Source organism: Nicotiana attenuata, chromosome 12, assembly GCF_001879085.1.
Source record: "Nicotiana attenuata strain UT chromosome 12, NIATTr2, whole genome shotgun sequence".
Taxonomy (NCBI): Eukaryota; Viridiplantae; Streptophyta; class Magnoliopsida; order Solanales; family Solanaceae; genus Nicotiana; species Nicotiana attenuata.
The window spans coordinates 42482677-42499866 of NC_032000.1; the positions used below are offsets into that span (position 1 = coordinate 42482677).

Below are 17190 nucleotides of genomic sequence, written 5' to 3' on the forward strand. Positions count from 1 at the left end.
GAGTGTCTAAGTGCAAAAAAAGGACTAAATAATGAATATAAACAATCAGATACAGAAGTGGGGAGCAGAAAATTTTAATTAGAAGAAGAGGACAGTGCAAAAATTAAAAGGGAAATTTTAATGACTGAAACAAAATACAGAATTTTAAAGAACTGAAAATTGTCAATCTAAGATAATTACATAAAGGAAAGGGGGTCCTAGGTTTGTAAAATACATGGATCATCCACACAACACCGGTAGTCAATCGTACGTATGGTGTTATCGCGTGATCATCATCTCCATGTCTACCCTTCCCACCCCGTTGAGGTATTGAAGCGCAGAATGGTATCGTTACTTATTGCATGCTATTACCCGTCCCGATCCTATCAGTTCCGGAGGCATTGGAACTACTAGTCCTAAAGGGAAGGGAATTGGGGCTTTTCAGAAGTTCAGGAAAGGATAAAAATCTAGGCGACAATCAAAATATATAGTCAAATAGGGGGAGACAAACAACAATTAGGTCTCAGACAGGCCTCCTCACTTAAATGCAAATACATAGCATGACTTTAGATACTGGTTAGGTCTTTAATTAAATTAAGGCGTAGGATAGGCTGATTCATCACATATTTCTCAGATGAGGAGTCCGAATTAGTCTTGACTTGATGTAGTTATCAGAACTGATATAGTTAATCAATTACCTACTGGTTTGCCTAGGTGAGATCTGTGATCAGGATATCTAACAAGGCAGAAGGCGTACTGATTTTAAGGAGGATTATTGATTTTAGAAAACAAACAAAAGTTCTGCAGATGTTAAAACGACTTTTCCACTGATTCTAGACTTACTAGCGAAATGGACGATTCAGATTCAATTAGTTTGCTCCTATAGGCATGATCTCTAAGTGTCATTAGTTTTAAAACGGTTATATAAATGCAAGAGTCCTATAGACATGATGTCTAGAATGAGTTGGTTATTATTAAGCCTAAGATTGTTTGCCTAATGTTGTGTATATGCAGGAAAACTTAAGGCATGATTTTATATGCAGAACCTATTGGCATGATCTCTAAAATGCGGAAGTGCAGAAGTGCAGAAGCATAGAAAAAACTTATAGGCATGTTTTCTAAATGCAGAAGTGCAGAAATTGTGAATGACCTATAGGCAGGTTTTCTACATGCAGAAATGCAGAAATTATAGAAGATCCTATAGGCATGCTTTCTACCCTTTACATGCATTCATTCCCCCATCCCTTTTCACTATCCATCTCCAACAGTTATTACAAAGTTATTACAGACCGAATGGATCAAAAGAAAGTAAAAAAAATTACAGGAGCGGTTACAGCTACATCTAATCAGCCTAATTCAGACTCAAAGTCCAACAATATGAGATAAACCAACTTCCAGGATCAGATTTCCAAAAGACTTTCTCATATTTGGAGTGTGTCAAAGTTCCCATGAGTCTCAAAGGGACTCCGGGCAGTGCTTACACCCCAAAAACATTTCAGAATCAAGAGCATAGTGCAGTGTGGAGATGCCAGCCCTCAGATGTCCAAGTTCAGAGGGAACTCAAGGTCCCAAAGCAAGGCTCATAAGAGAGGGGCAGAACTTAGAATCTAAGAGTAAGTGTATGTGCATAGGGGGAAGGAAATCAGGGAGAGACACGGCAGGCGGGTGGTCATGCCCAGCAATTGGGATGCTGGCACACCCCTGACCAGCCTGCTAGCCAAACATTAAGAGTTAGGATCCATTGTGGATCAAGTCATGGCCTGGGCAGTAATTAGGATACTGTCATGCCAAGACCTTAACTCAGCACATAGAAGGGAATAGGGATAGGGATCCATGACAGAAACAGAAGCAAAGAAAAGAGATATGAAGCACAAATTACAGCATGTAAGCAATAAAGTAAACACGAAGCCTGAAGCTGTAAAGTAAACACATAGGGGGTGAGGCAGAATATTTAAATAAAAGACATACCAGATTCCAAGAAAATAAGTAAGCAAAAGTAGCCTCGAAAAAAAGACGAATTGCAAACAGTAGTTCCAAAAGATCTCAAGTAAAGTAGGATTAGAAAAACAGTATTGCTCTAAAAGTGAGTTCCGTGTGTGAGTGGTGTATTTCGTGTATTTCTGATTGTGAGAGAATTCCCTGATGATAGAAAGAGGGAGGACTAGGTCCTTATATAGTTTTTGAATACAAGCAATACATAGGCAAAGAGAGCACAAACATGGAAATAACAATCAATTAGTGTCAATTAAGACAACTGGACTCCTTTAATGTCTAGGTCAAATGGCTAATTGAGATGAAATAAGGAGAAAAAATCAGTTTACTAAGGCTCGATTAAGGTAAGGAAACCACATAGTGCATGAACAAGACCAAATACATAGTGAGTAATTAAGGAATGGTTGGAATAGTAGTGTGTTTATTAAAGTAAAATAGGACATCAGTTCAAAAATCAATCAAGAGGATCCCGGATCCAATTGTAATCACAAGGAATCCCAAGTAATTAAGCAAAGAGTTATATAAGTATAGAAATAATTCAAACTGGTATAGAATTACAGAAGAGATACACAAGACCATGTATTTAAGGAAAACATCACAAGCATGGGATTTTTACACAAAAAGACCAAGAAAACAGCCAGCAGGGTAAAAGGGATTCAATCGAAATAAATCAGTGATGAATCATTAGCATGATTAAAGGGATTTCAAAATCAATTCTTGGTGAAATCTTTTGAAAGAGAAGTTTTCCCCATATATAAAGCATACAAGTAGGATTTGAGTTCGATTACAGGCTCACCGTGAGTCTGGAAACCTAGGATTCCAAAGTGAAACCCTAGTGCCATCTACCCAAAGAGAAACCCCCAAATTTTAGGGTTTCAAATAGAATCAGAGGTGAGAAATCATTGAGAGAGGCAAACATACGCGATAGCAAACACATTGATTCAAAGGCATGCTTGAGAAAATCTTGGAATTCAAAACAGATCTCAGAAGTTTAAACAAAGTAGGTAAGAGCAATACTTAGCCGGAATACCAACAAAACTCAGTAAGGGGAAACAAAATCAAAGAGCACAGGATTAAACACATAAAGCAAAGAGTGAGGAACAAACACTCGAGTTAACATGTGAACAAAGAACAGAAAAAGTCTTGTATAATCGGAAAAGAAACAAGAGAGAGCAAACTCGAGCATAATGAGAAATAAACATACGAGTATAAAACACATATGAAGAGAGAACAAAAGAGTCAGAAAACATTTAAAGAAACTTTTTCCAGAAACCCTAAAAATCGAACTTGAACAATTTTAAAAAGGAAATTTTGGGAAAAGCCTTAAAACGTCACGTAAAGATCAAGCATGTCACAGATCTGGAAGAAATGAACGAGTATAGAACCTTAGAAGGCTTAAAAATGGCATAGAAAACCCTAGAATGAGAAGGTCTTGAGGAAAGTCGGATCCTGAGTCGAAGAGACTCATATTGCCTTCAATACGCCGGAAGATGGCCGGAGAGGCCATAAATCTTGCAGATCTGAGACAGATCTAAAGGAAGCCATGGAAGTCAGGCCTCCAAACTTCGAGTAACTCAAGTTTAATAGTGAGGGAGAGTGAGCACAGGCCATCCATGGCCAGGAATGCCATGGATTCTGGTGGAAATAGGACGGAAGTAGGTGGGATAGGGTTAGGGTTTCGGAGAGGGCTAGAGAGGATTTGGGAGATGAAGGCGGCGTCTTTGGAGAGAATGATTAGGGTTAGAGGGGTATGGGAATTAAAAAAGGAAATAACGAATTACGGTCGTTGATCAAAATGATCAACGACCAGTATTAAAAGGGAAACCGGACGGGTTAAAAATCGGACTAAGGGGTCGGATCAAAATTGAAATTGGGTTGTTTAATTGGGTGGAATTGGGGGGGTTAAATTGAGGCTAAAACTGAAATAATAATGGGCTATGTGTTAAATAGCCAATTTCTCCCTTTTTAATTTATATAATTTAGTTAAAATGATTTTAAAAATAAATTAAAAGCACTGAACTAATTAATAATATATAAAAAAATTAATCTAAAAATACTGGGAATAATTTTATAATTGTAAAATGCTATTAATCATAATATAGGCTATAATTGCAATTATATGCAATTTAGCTTAAAAAATACCAAATAAATTTGTAAAAACATGCAAAAATCACCTTAATTATATTTTGGTGTAAATATTAGGATGGAAATAAATTATTCACAAAAATGATAATTTTGAGAATAATTACGGAATTTTGTACTGCTAAAATAGACAATAAATTATTTTTAAAATCTTAAAAAATTAGGGAAAAATATCAAAACTCTTGGGCATGCTTATATATGCATACACATGCTATTTTGAAAGTATTTTTGAGTATGAAAATACATAGGAAAAAATTGGGTATCAACACTCTCCGGGCCACATTGGCCGCCTCCTGAAAGGATATCTCGCTCCCGGCCTCTCTAGCCATCTGGAGACGAATAGGCTGAATGTGTCCATCAATAAACCGTCTCACTCTCACCCTCTCAGTGGGAAGTATAATAAGAGCATGGCAGTCCAAATCAATAAACCTGGTCTCGTACTGGGTGACTGTCATGGATCCCTGCTGGAGATGCTCGAACTCCGATAGGCCTCTCGCTGAGTAATAGGGAGAAATTTCTCCAGAAATAGCTGTGTGAACTGCTCCCATGTCAAGGCTGGTGATCCTGCTGGCCTAGCTAAGCAATAATCCCTCCACCAAGTCTTGGCGGATCCAGACAAGCGAAATGCAGCGAAATCAACCCCATTGGTCTCAACAATACCCATGTTCCGAAGAACCTCGTGGCAACTATCCAGATAATCCTGGGGATCCTCAGTAGATGCACCGCTCAATGTAGAAGTGAAGAGCTTGGTGAACCTGTCCAATCTCCACAAAGCATCGGCAGACATAGCTGCTCAATCACCGGCCTGGGCTACCACACCCGGCTGAGCTGCTCCAACTGGCTGAACTGCTGGAGTCTGAGTCTGGGGAGATACCTGCTCCAGAGTACGAGTAGCAGGAGTCTGGACTCCTCCTCCAGCCTGAGAAGTGGCTGGTGCTACAGGAAGCAAGCCTGCACGGGTGACACTCTCCATGAGGCCCACCAATCGGACCATAGCGTCCTGAAGAACTGGAGTAGCAATAAACCTCTCTGGGACCTGAGCTGGGCCCACTGGAACTGCTGGGGTCGGAACCTCCTCGTCAAAATCAACCTGAGGCTCCGCCACTGGTGCTGCTGCTGCTCGGGGCTGGGATCTTCCCCTACCTCGGCCTCTAAAACGGCCTCTGCCTCGCCCTCTGCCCCTAGTGGGTGCTGCTGCTGGGGGCTCGGGCTGCTGAGCGGTAGATGAGGAAGCACGTGTTCTCGCCATCTGCGAAAGAACAGAGTAAAAATTCAATTAGCTTTAAGAAAAAAAATTCAATTAGCTTTAAGAAACCAAACCGCACGGCAAGAAAGAACAAATGTGAAACTTTTCCTAACTCTGTAGCCTCTGGGGGATAAATACAGACGTCTCCGTATCGATCCCTCAGACTCTACTGAGCTTGTCCGTGAGTTGTGAGACCTATGTAACCTAGAGCTCTAATACCAACTTGTCACGACCCAAAATTCCCACCCTTGGGGGTCGAGATGGCGCCTACTCGTAGAAGCTAGGCAAGCCACAAACCATTGAAAATCATCAACCCTTTTCATTTTATACTTATTAAGCAATTAAATTAACAATGGAAAAGCAATTTAAAAACAGCGGAAAGTAAATTTTAGCGGAAGTCCTAGATTAATAGAAACCAAAATGCACAATAGCCAATACAAGTCTCTACCTAGCACCTGGTGTCCCAACATACACGGACTATCTAAGAGTGCTAAATACAAGGGTCTGAAATAACGAAATAAAACTCTGTCTCGGGTACAAAAGGAAACAGATCATAAAACAGATGGAAGAGATGCTGGGCCTGCGGACGCCTGCAGGACTACCTTGGAATCTCGTGGACTGAAGGATGGCTCCCGAGCTACTGCTACTGTCCGATACCTGGATCTGTGCAAAAGAGCACAGAGTGTAGTATCAGCACAACCGACCCCATGTGCTGGTAAGTGCCTAGCCTCACCTCGACGAAGTAGTGACGAGGCTAGACCAGACCACCACATAAACCTGTGCAGTTATATATTTACAGCGGAAAATAGAGATACAGAGATAACCGGTCAATATGGGAGGGGGATCATGCTGCGGGGAAGATAGCAACTATGATTTAAAAGTCATCAAGTAACGAAACAAGCAATGTAACTTAGACAGGAATAATGAATAAGAAATCAATAAGTGCACGACATCACCCTTCATGCTTTTACTCTCGTCCTCACCAAGCAATGATATAATAAAATGTGCACGGCATCACCCTTCGTGCTTTTACTCTCTTTCCTCACATATAATCAATAGAATCGGCACGGAATGGTACATCGTGCGGCACGGCATCACCCTTCGTGCTTTACACTCTTTCCTCACAATAGACAAACAATGCACGGCATCACCCTTCGTGCTTTAACACTCTTCCTCACCCAAACAACAACCACAAACAAGGGGCAAGGGAATAAACATAATAATAATAATAATAATAGAAATCCCGGCAAGGGAACATAATTTAATCAATTAAAACCCGGCAAGGGTGCAACATCAATAATCTCAACATCCCGGCAAGGGAAATAATCAACAAAGTAACAATATCCCGGCAAGGGAACAACTTAATAACTCTTTCTCTTTCTTTCACTTTTATTTCATGACTCACTTTACCACATGAGCCAATGCTCCAAAGGGTTCAATCATTTCATATACTTTCACAATTTGTAATATAACTTGAGCCAATGCTCCTCGATATTCAAAGTTCATAATTTCCTTCCACAAGCTTTTTCAGAATAATTAGGAATCATCACCGAGGCAACAAAATACAACGAAATCAAGATATTCACAATATAAGGACTCACGGTCATGCTAGACACCAACGTATAGATACTCGTCACCATGCCTATACGTTGTACACAACAAATTCCACATAGCAAATAAGACTCAACTCCAAATCCCTCAAGCTAAGGTTAGACCAAACACTTACCTCGAACTTCCACGGCCAACTCAATCCTCAACAACCGCCTGTCCTTTTGAACGACTCCCAAACAATCGTATCTATACACAAATGACCTCATAACATCAAATAATGCTAAACAATTCGAACCCAATGCCTAATTATTGCTTTTCCATCATTTTTCCCAAAAACTCAAAAATCGATCCCGGGCCCGCTTGGTCAAAACACAAGGTTCGGACCAAAATCAAATCACCCGTTCACCCACGAGCCCGAATATATAATTTGTTTTCAAATTCGACCCCAAAACGAGGTCTAAATCAAGAAAAATCAAAAAGCCCTAACTCTACCCAAATACCCAATTTTCTACCTTAAATCACATGTTTTAGGCCTAGGATTTCAATAGATATTGAAGGAATTAGAAGAAAATAAGCTAAGAATTACTAACCCAAGAGGTTTTGGTGAAGAAATCGCTTCAATGGTCGTCTAAGAGCTTGCAGAAGAAGAGGTTTTGTGAAATTTCTAATGAATCCCGTAGCTACTGTTTTCTAAAGTTTAAAAACTTAACTGGGTGAAAATTCTCTATGCGATCCGAAGAAGTTCATGCGATCGCATAGGGGAAGGGAAGGTTGGTCTCTGCGATCACGAACCAAGCATTGCGATCGCATAGAAGAAAGGACTTCGCCTTTTCAGGTTTGGTTTAATGAACTGCGATCGCGGAAGAAAGATGTGATCGCATGGAATGAAATGTGGCTAAGCTACGCGATCGCAAATGAGTCTATACGATCGCATAGAACAAAACTGGGCACCTGGAAGCTTACAGTATGCGATCGCGGGGCTGCCTATGCGATCGCATAGGACTAAATATTAGACACCAGAACTGCTACTTTCTGCAACTTTTTCTAAGTCAAAACCATTTCGAAACACATCCGAATCACACCCGAGCCCTCGGGGCTCCTAACCAAACACATGAACTATCAACAACATCATACGAACTTATCCATCCGATCAAATCGCCTAAATAACCACAAAACAAGGAATCAAACCTCAAAATCATGAATTTTTCCAAAACTTCATCAAGTTTCAAATTTAGAACTTTAAGTCCGAAACACGTCAAACGACGTCCGATTTTAACCAAACTTTACATGAAGGACTTAAAACATATATAAGACCTGTACCGGGCGCCGGAACCAAAATACGGGCCCGATACCAACACGTTCTAATTAAATATCATTTCAATTTTTCTTAAACATTTCCAGAAAACAATTTTTCTTAAAAATTCATTTCTCGGTCTTGGGACTTCGAAATTCGATTCCGGGCATTCGCCCACGTCCCATATTTTCCAACGGACCCTCTGGGACCGTCAAATCACGGGTCTGAGTCCGGGTCCGTTTACCCAAAATGTTGACCGCAGTCAAATTTATTCATTTTAATATCAAAACTTAGCATTTTTCACAGAATTTCATATTTAAGCTTTCCGGCTACGCGCCCGGACTGCGCACGTAAATCGAGGCGACTCTAAATGAGGTTTTCAATGCCTCGAAAGCACAGAATTCATTTAAAACAGGTGATGACCCTTTTGGTCGTCACATATATCATGAAAATAAAGTATTTACCATGGGTTACATATGGGTGTACACGTGCATTTGTTTCAACCTACTTATGATATCATAAACATGACCGAGCCTCCATCTAAAAATGAAGAAAAATAAGTTTCAATATCTCTTTTTCTCAATTAATGAGTACTTATATTATGTTTTGAGCTCCTATTTCTACCTTGGAGAAATGTTTGGTGTGTAAAAGGTCGTCCGTAAAATTAAAATGTGTCAAAGAGATTTGACTTTATCCAAGATATCGACTTAGAATTTTCCAAAAATATTATAATGGCTCTAGTATGAAGGAACTGTCCCTTTGAACTTCTAGTATTCACCTAATAATAGCGTGACAAAGGCTAAAAGGTATCAATCATTTCTAATCCAAGGTTAATGATCATCCTTCTTAAAAAATAGACATAACTTTTAATGAGCTATAACTTCTATACTGACAGGCAACAGCAGGTAGTTGAAATTTAATTCAGTGTGTAAAAAACGTAGCATTCTTACTTTTGTATACGAGTCTCCAAAAACACTATTCCTTTTGGTCCGCTTTAATTATTTTATTGGCTTTTTTTCATAGTATTTGATTTTTCAGATATCACGATGGAATTAACTTCTTTTTATCTTTGGAGTAAAGAGTTTAGGAGTATTTGTTATTTTTTCAATAAATAAATTAAGGTTAATATAGTTAATTTCATTGTTAGTTAATGCTAAAAAGTGAATTTTTTATTATGCGTGAATACAAAAGTATGCCGGAGGGAGTAGCAAACAAGATCAGAATTTGAAGCTTATGTGTTCGGAAATTTAATCTTTTTAAGTCACTAAATTCTAAATTAATAATTTGTATATATTTAATGAATTTTATAAGACAAATATAGAATTTTAACAAAAGATATTGAGTTTAAGTGAACCGGTATTTTCTTTAGTTAGGTAGTTCTCCCGACCGTAAGACCCTTTATGAGTAAGGTTAATCGAAGACCGGGAAAAGTTTATTAGCGAGAGGAACCATTTCTCACCCAACCCTAACTACCCTATGTATTCGAGGGAGTATTCGACGCACTAACTCCGCCCCAGAACAAGGTGATCTAATCTTACGTACCAGTGGAGCCATCTTTTCCCCTAAGCCTTTTGTCTTGCATATTAAAGTCTACCATTATTTTTTCTTTTTAAAAGAAAAAAAAAGTTCAAGAAGAAAAGTCTTATTTAGCTTGCATCATTCTTTGGTCATTTTATCCCTTCAAACTCCACTATAAAACCTTATCAAATTAAGGTTCTCTTAAACCAAGCTACTAAAATGGCGGAAACTCCAAGAGCAACACAATCAGAAAAACCCCATGTCGTTCTTCTACCAACTCCAGGAATGGGTCACTTAATTCCCCTCGTTGAATTTGCAAAGCGACTCATTCACGAGCACGACTTCTCTATAACAGTTATCCTTCCTACAGACGGTCCTATCTCGGAATCTCAAAAAAAATTCCTGAACTCTCTTCCTTCTACCATGAATTACCTCCTTTTACCTCCCGTTAACTTCGACGATTTACCCGAAGACGTTAAAGCGGAGACACGTATCTCTCTTACAGTCACTCGTTCACTTCCTTCTTTTCGTGAAGTTTTTATGTTACTAGTTGAAACGAAGAAAATAGTTGCCTTAGTGGTCGATCTTTTTGGCACGGACACATTTGATGTAGCAAAAGAATTTAATGTCTCTCCTTACATATTTTACCCTACTACAGCTATGTGTTTATCATTATTTCTTTATTTGCCTACACTTGATGCAGCTGTGTCATGTGAGTATGGAGAGTTGAAAGAACCGGTTCGGATACCGGGTTGTAATCCTATTGAAGCAAAGGAACTTCTCGACCCGGTTCAGGACCGGAAAAATGATGCTTACAAATGGCTTCTTCATCATACGAAAAGGTATAAAATGGCGGAGGGAATAGTGGTGAATAGTTTCAAGGAGTTGGAACCAGGTGCCATTAAAGCTTTGCATGAGGAAGAACCAGGTAGGAGACGAATTTAGGATTTAAATTTGGTGGGTTAATGTTGTTAACACAGAGTTCATTATGCTTTTAGATTTATAGGTTGAGAATATTTTACTGTTTTCTGTTTGTGTATACTCTCTCAGTTTCATACTTCCATTTATGTGACACTATTACTGCGCTTTCCATATCAAATTATATGAATCTATTTTCTTTTTTAATCTGTCTAAAAAGAAGTAATTTTTTCCTAAATATAGAAATAATTAATTTAAACTTTTTCATTTTACCTCTAATGAAAATTTTCTATACCCACACAAGTATACAAATTTTACACATGATTTCAATTACAAGTTCAAAAAATCTTTATTTTTCCTTAAACCTCCTGTCCAGTTATATATCTTCACATGCATTAAAACGAAAGGAGTATTTAGACACATTGACCATTTATTTTTAATATATTTAAATATCTTGATTTATTAACTTTTTTGACTTTGATAGTCGCTTTTAAAGTAATTCTCATTTAAATTTAATTCTCATTTAAATTTAAATTATTTATGTTCGAGTTCACATAAAAAATGAATGTATGGTGACTCTTGTATTCCGAGTTTCGCTACATAAAATGAAACAGAGGGAATCTATACTTGTGTCCATTTCAAATACACTAAAATCAGTTGAACCTATTGACTAATTATATGGTACATATGCTTCTGCAGATAAACCACCGGTTTACGCAGTTGGACCGCTTATACATATGGATGTAAGCAGTAAAGCTGAGGAATTAGAATGTTTGAAATGGCTAGATGAGCAGCCATGTAACTCAGTCCTGTACATTTCCTTTGGGAGTGGTGGAACTATCTCACATGAGCAGCTAATTGAACTTGCAATGGGTCTAGAAATTAGTGATCAAAGATTTCTATGGGTTATTAGATGCCCAAATGATACAATTGCTAATGCCACTTATTTCAATGTCCAAAGTTCAAGTAACCCTTTTGATTTTTTACCACAAGGGTTCTTGGAAAGGACCAAAGGACAAGGATTAATGGTGCCTAATTGGGCCCCACAAGCCCAAATCCTTAGTCATGGCTCGACGGGCGGGTTCTTGACTCACTGTGGATGGAACTCAACGTTAGAGAGTGTGGTCCATGGCATTCCACTTATTGCTTGGCCGTTATATGCAGAACAAAGAATGAACGTGATAATGCTAAACGAGGGCCTAAAAGTGGCATTGAGGCCGAAAACAAGTGAGAATGGCGTCGTGAAGAGAGAGGAAATTGCTGAAGTGGCAAGAGGATTGATGGAAGGTGAAGAAGGAAAAGGAGTTCGCAGTAGAATGAGAGATTTAAAAGATGCAGCTGCCAAAGTACTTAGTGAAAATGGTTCTTCTACAAAAGCACTAGCTGAATTGGCTTCCAAAATGAGAAAGGTGTTATAAAATTAATTACTGTACACATGGGTTTTGTTCTTGTTGTAGTTAAAAACTTGGTTGTATTTGGGATTTATTAAGGGTGAAAATTTTAGTCATTTGATTTGTGTATGACGATGATATCTATGTAAGAAATAAGAATCCTTTTCATGTTACGGTTATTTGTTTAGAGTTAAAGTTATATGCATTGTCAGTTGTGTAACTCTTTTTTACCACTATCTGTTTGACTCAAAAGATGTTAAACTCCTTTTAAGCAAATCAGTCAAAGAGATGAAGGGGTAAATCATAGTCAATCATAATTCGTATCGGATCTAAAGATAAAGAAATGGCAATTAAATACAAAAATGGAGGAAGCATCGAGAATATCTTATTCATGATGAAGCTTTGCCCTGCCCCCTTCTTGGAGGGGAAAGGAGTTACAATCGTTGTGTTTCTCTCTCTTACTCTCTAGATGGAGCTTCCTTTTCCTCCGGCCGGAGTTCTGTTATCTGTTCTCTCACTTATTGGAATTGTTGGAAAAGAAGTCCATCTGAAGTCCCTCTTTCTGGGTTCCCTTCACTTCGTATTTATGGTCGAAAGAAAACTGCTTTTTCCTTAGACATAACTTGTCTTGTTAGAATTGTGGAAGCCTACTGGTCGGGGTGAGGGGCGTACCCTCGTCACTTGTGGAGAATGTCGCGGTGATGGAGTCAAAACGGTTCCGTTGACTTCTTTCATACGGTGACTGAAACAGGGTCGTGGTCGCCTCGATCGGGGTGGTCAGATTTCTGACCAATACAGTTAGTCCCTCCGTTCGGCAGGGTCGTACTTTGATGATTCCGACGGGCGGATTATGTGCGCAGCGTAATCGGAAGGAATCTGACCCCCATACTGTTTCTTTTTGCGTTGTGAGTTTCGAAATTGTTCGGGGGTGTCGATCAGTGTTCGCGCACGGTTATGACGGTTTCGAAACTGAAATGCCGGTTGCTAAATGAATCGTTGCTTCGTGTAAGCTCGTTATGACGCACGTTTCTGAGGACCTGAAACTTTTCGCGTCCCATCGGATCTTAATGGCGACCATTGGGTCTTACGCTCGGGGTATTTATGCCTCTTATAAATCGGGAAACCCCATCATTTGTTTTTCGCACTTTATTGTTCATCTTTGAAAAAATTCTCAAGATATCTCCTTTTCTGTTAATTCGAGCTCTATCTTACTCCTTCGCTCGTAGCAATTCTTAATTCCTTCGCTTCTCCCGTCGAGTTCTTTCTCTCTTTTCTTTGGGCTAAAGATGGCCGGTGTTTCTTCCCGTGACAGTCTTCCTGTTGCTCCTCCGGCGACTGAGAACTCTGCTCCGGCCGCCGGAGATATAGAGTTGGTGGAGGGTGAAGAGGTTCCCTCTGTAGAAGAAATTTTACCCCGCCCGGGGAGAGATGCGATCGACTTCACGGATGACGGTGGGGCGAAGCCGGTGGATATCCCTCCCCTCATAAGGGAGGTAGGGATAGCGGATTTAAGGGAGCGATGGGTCATTCCTAGCTTTGTCGAGATGGTACCGGCGGGGAGAGACGACCGGGTTCAAATTGACCGTCCCGGATTTTTATGTTCTATGCATACCCCTTTCTTGTAGGGTACACGCTCCCGCTTCCTATGCTGGTGGTTGATTTCTGCCGCTATTATGAGGTATGCCCGGCCCAGCTTTCTCCTTATTTGTACAAGTTATTCCTCATGTTTATCAAGTATGCGGAGCTCGCCGGTCGAGAGGTTACTCTGGGCCACGTCCTTAGCCTGTTCGCGCTCCAATTGATTCGGGGCTCGATGATCCATGCGCGTCCTCGGGGGTCGAAAAGCCTAGTGGTAAAGATGGACGACAGAACCAATCGTCGCTTTTATGAGAACTTTTTCTATGTGCGGACCGAGCATCTCGTGGCGGACCCAACCGGATTTCCTGAAGTGTGGAATTTTGCCCGTAAGTCTACGCCTCTGATTAGTAGATTGCCCAATTTTTCTCTTTTCTTTTGCCGTTTATGTTGTATGTACTGACCTACTGTGGTTTCGCAGCTGAGAAACTGCCCCCGCCGCCTTTGGAGGGGATTCACGAATGGGTTGAGGCCGTCCTTCCCCATACAGCGGGGGTTCGCACTTGGTCGACCTTTCATAAGAGGTTTGGACGTAGGCCCCTTGCAGTTGAGAACGTCCCTATTTCCTACCTGTCTTTTTCCGTTCTCGTTTTATCTCTTGAACGTCGTTTGTTGTTGCTAGGGAGAGTTCGGAGAAGGGCTCCTCAGCTAGCCTTTCGTCGGCCGGCCGCGTCTGCTCGTCTTGTTGCGGTACCTGCTACTTGTCCTTCATCGAGGGCGGCTTCGGTCGAATCTGCGGTTCTGGTCACTCCGGCGAGGACATCCCCTCAAGAAGCTCCATTCGATGTTATCTGCCCTGCGAATGGATCACCATCGAACGGGGAAGAGGGAGGGACGTCGAAGAGACGGAGGGTGGCATTCGAGTTGGCACCTCCAACTGTGATCAATTTGGATGAATCCCCCCCTCCCCCCGGGTCTAGGAGATGGTGCTGCTGCGGCGTCTCCCTTAGAGATGGAGCGAGTGGTTGAGGCTGGTGCTCTAAGTCAGTGCCCGAAAGATTCGGCTGTTATAGTGAACCAACCCAGAGTTTCCACTGCCGGTGATGATCAACGTCCTTCCGGAGTAGAGAGCCAGACCCCTAGTGCCGCCGTCGTGACTTCGAGTGTGCCTTCTCCACCTGCAGCGGATCGTACTCCCCTTTCGGCGGCAGAGAAGGGGAAGAGTATGATGGTCGACGAATATGAATCTGAGTCGGATTTGGATCCTGATGATGTCAAGATGTTCGAAGAGGGCCTTACTCATTCGGTGGTTCACGCGGGCGGACCGTCTTGTGTTCTTGATATTCCTTCTGACGTTAATCTCCTGACACAGGGGGATAACTTGGTGTCGGAGCTTAGCTTGCTGTGTTCGGAAGCTGAAAATGAGTCCCTGCGGAACGTTATTGATGCCAAGTTGAGGAACGAAGTGGCCATAATGGGTTTGAGGGTATGTCGCATTCGGCTCTTATTTCGACTTTCCCCTTTGTGTTAGTGAGTATCGATTTAACTGCTTTTTCCTCCTTTTTATTTTTAGACATATCTGGTGGAGGTGGAAAGTATCCGTAGGGCCAACATTCGGTCGAGGATTTTCTTGCAGTTGCTGGAGAAGTACCGTCGCTATCGCCACAGGTGTCGTGAGTTGCACAAGCGGTTAAGGACAGATCCCCGCAACCGAGCTCTGGGCGAGGAGTTGGAGAAAAATGATCAGGAGTTGTTGTAGACGCTCCGCAGCAAAAGCGAGCTCGAAGAGTAACTTCGTCTCAAGGACGAAGAGCTCGAAGTGGGCAAAGGGGTCATTGTAGAATGCGAATACCTGCAGAGCAAGTTAGGAGCGATGCAGTTGGAGATGGAGCGGAGCCGGCCAGAGTTGCGGAGATCAGCGCTGAATGGAGAGGGAAGTTGAGTGCAATTGAGAGTAAGGTTGCCGATTTAGAGCGTATGGAGATGGCCTGGTCAGAGGCTTCGGCAAGGGCAGCGGCCTTAGAGGAGGCCGTTCGCGTGCATGAGTCCCAGCGAGAATTGGAGAGGGATACTGTGATCCTCAGGGAAGCGAGGCTCGAGGAGCGGATTAGCATGATTGATCAGGAGGCCTCGGCTCTGGCAGATAAAGTCGCTGCCTTAGAGGAGGAGAATCAGCGGCTGAGGGCCCAAGCTGGACCATCCCGTGCTGTTGTTTCTCACCAGACTCACGAGCTCTGGGTCTACCCCAAAGCCCAGCGAGACATTTTCAAGAACTTGTGGGAAGCGGGCACCGTGACTGAGGCGGCCTTCGAGGAGGTGCGTGAGAAGGCTCGCGAGGCTCGTGCAAACTGTGGATATGATGTGGCGACACCCAAAGCTGATGGGGGTGCAGGTGGTGACGATGATGAGCCTTATGGAGATGATGGTGGTAATGGCGGTGTTGGCGTCGAGTGAAGAAAAAGTAGTGTGTTGTTTTTTTTATTTTCGTACGCCGGTGTGCGTTTGTTTGTTTCTTGTTGTTGCTCCTTCCTGCCTCCCCCTTTTTCTCTTCCATTTTTTTGTTATCAGTTGACTGGCCCCGGCCGGATGTAAGCGGCGATGGCCCATACTTATGACCACGAATAAAGGACTCTTTTTCGCCACGTCTTGTGTTTCATCTTTCAGTCGATTCATGATCTCATCGCGAGGTGAGGGCTTGTCTGGCGAGTCCCGGTTCTCTTTTTGTAACGTAGGCCTCTGGCCTTGCGGGTTTCATTACGCACTTATCGAGAAGACAGCTCGTTCGAGTTCAAACGAGGTCGAGCCTGTTGATCTTTGACGGCGAAGGCCTTTAGTCTTGAGGGTGTTATTTCGAACTTATCAAAATTACAGCCTGTTTGAGTTTGAGCGAGGTCGAACCTGTCGATCTTCGAGGGCGAAGGTCTTTATCCTTGAGTCCCAGTTCGAACGAGGTCGAACTTGTCGATCTTTGATGGCGAAGGCCTTAGCCTTAAGGGTGTTATTTCGAACTTGTCGAAACATCATCCCGTCTGAGTTCGAACGAGGTCGAACATGTCGATCTTTGACAGCGAAGGTCCTTAGCCTTAATTCCCAGTTCGAACGAGGTCGAACTTGTCGATCTTTGATGGCGAAGGCCTTAGCCTTAAAGGTGTTTCGAACTTATCGAAACAACAGACCGTCTCGAGTTCGAGCAAGGTCGAACATCTGAATCTTTGATGGCGAAGGCCTTAGCCTTAAGGGTGTTATTTCGAACTTATCAAAATAACAGCCTGTCTGAGTTCGAATAAGGTCGAACTTGTCGATCTTTGATGACGAAGGCCTTAGCCTTAAGGGTGTTATTTCGAACTTGTCAAAACATCAGCCCGTCTGAGTTCGAACGAGGTCAAACATGTCGATCTTCGACGGCGAAGGCCTTTAGCCTTAAGGGTGTTATTTCGAACTTATCGAAACATCAGCCCATCTGAGTTCGAACGAGGTCGAACATGTCGATCTTTGACGGCGAAGGCCCTTAGCCTTAAGTCCCAATTCGAACGAGATCGAACTTGTCGATCTTTGATGGCGAAGGCCTTAGCCTTAAGGGTGTT

At 41.9% G+C, this 17190-nt stretch overlaps 1 protein-coding gene across 1 annotated transcript; it reads left to right on the forward strand.

Annotated features, from left to right (window-relative positions):
* On the forward strand, window positions 9942–12204 carry LOC109236246 (hydroquinone glucosyltransferase-like). The gene is made up of 2 exons (XM_019402443.1): window positions 9942–10650; window positions 11340–12204. Exons 1-2 carry the CDS (start codon window positions 9942–9944, stop codon window positions 12056–12058), a joined length of 1428 nt encoding a protein of 475 aa, XP_019257988.1. The 3' UTR covers window positions 12059–12204.

Excerpts from the sequence above, each read along its gene's own strand:
- LOC109236246 (XM_019402443.1), top strand. The coding sequence starts at position 9,942 with ATGGCGGAAACTCCAAGAGCAACACAATCAGAAAAACCCCATGTCGTT. Across the intron at positions 10,651-11,339 it reads TTTGCATGAGGAAGAACCAG|ATAAACCACCGGTTTACGCA; the intron begins GTAGGAGACGAA and ends ATGCTTCTGCAG.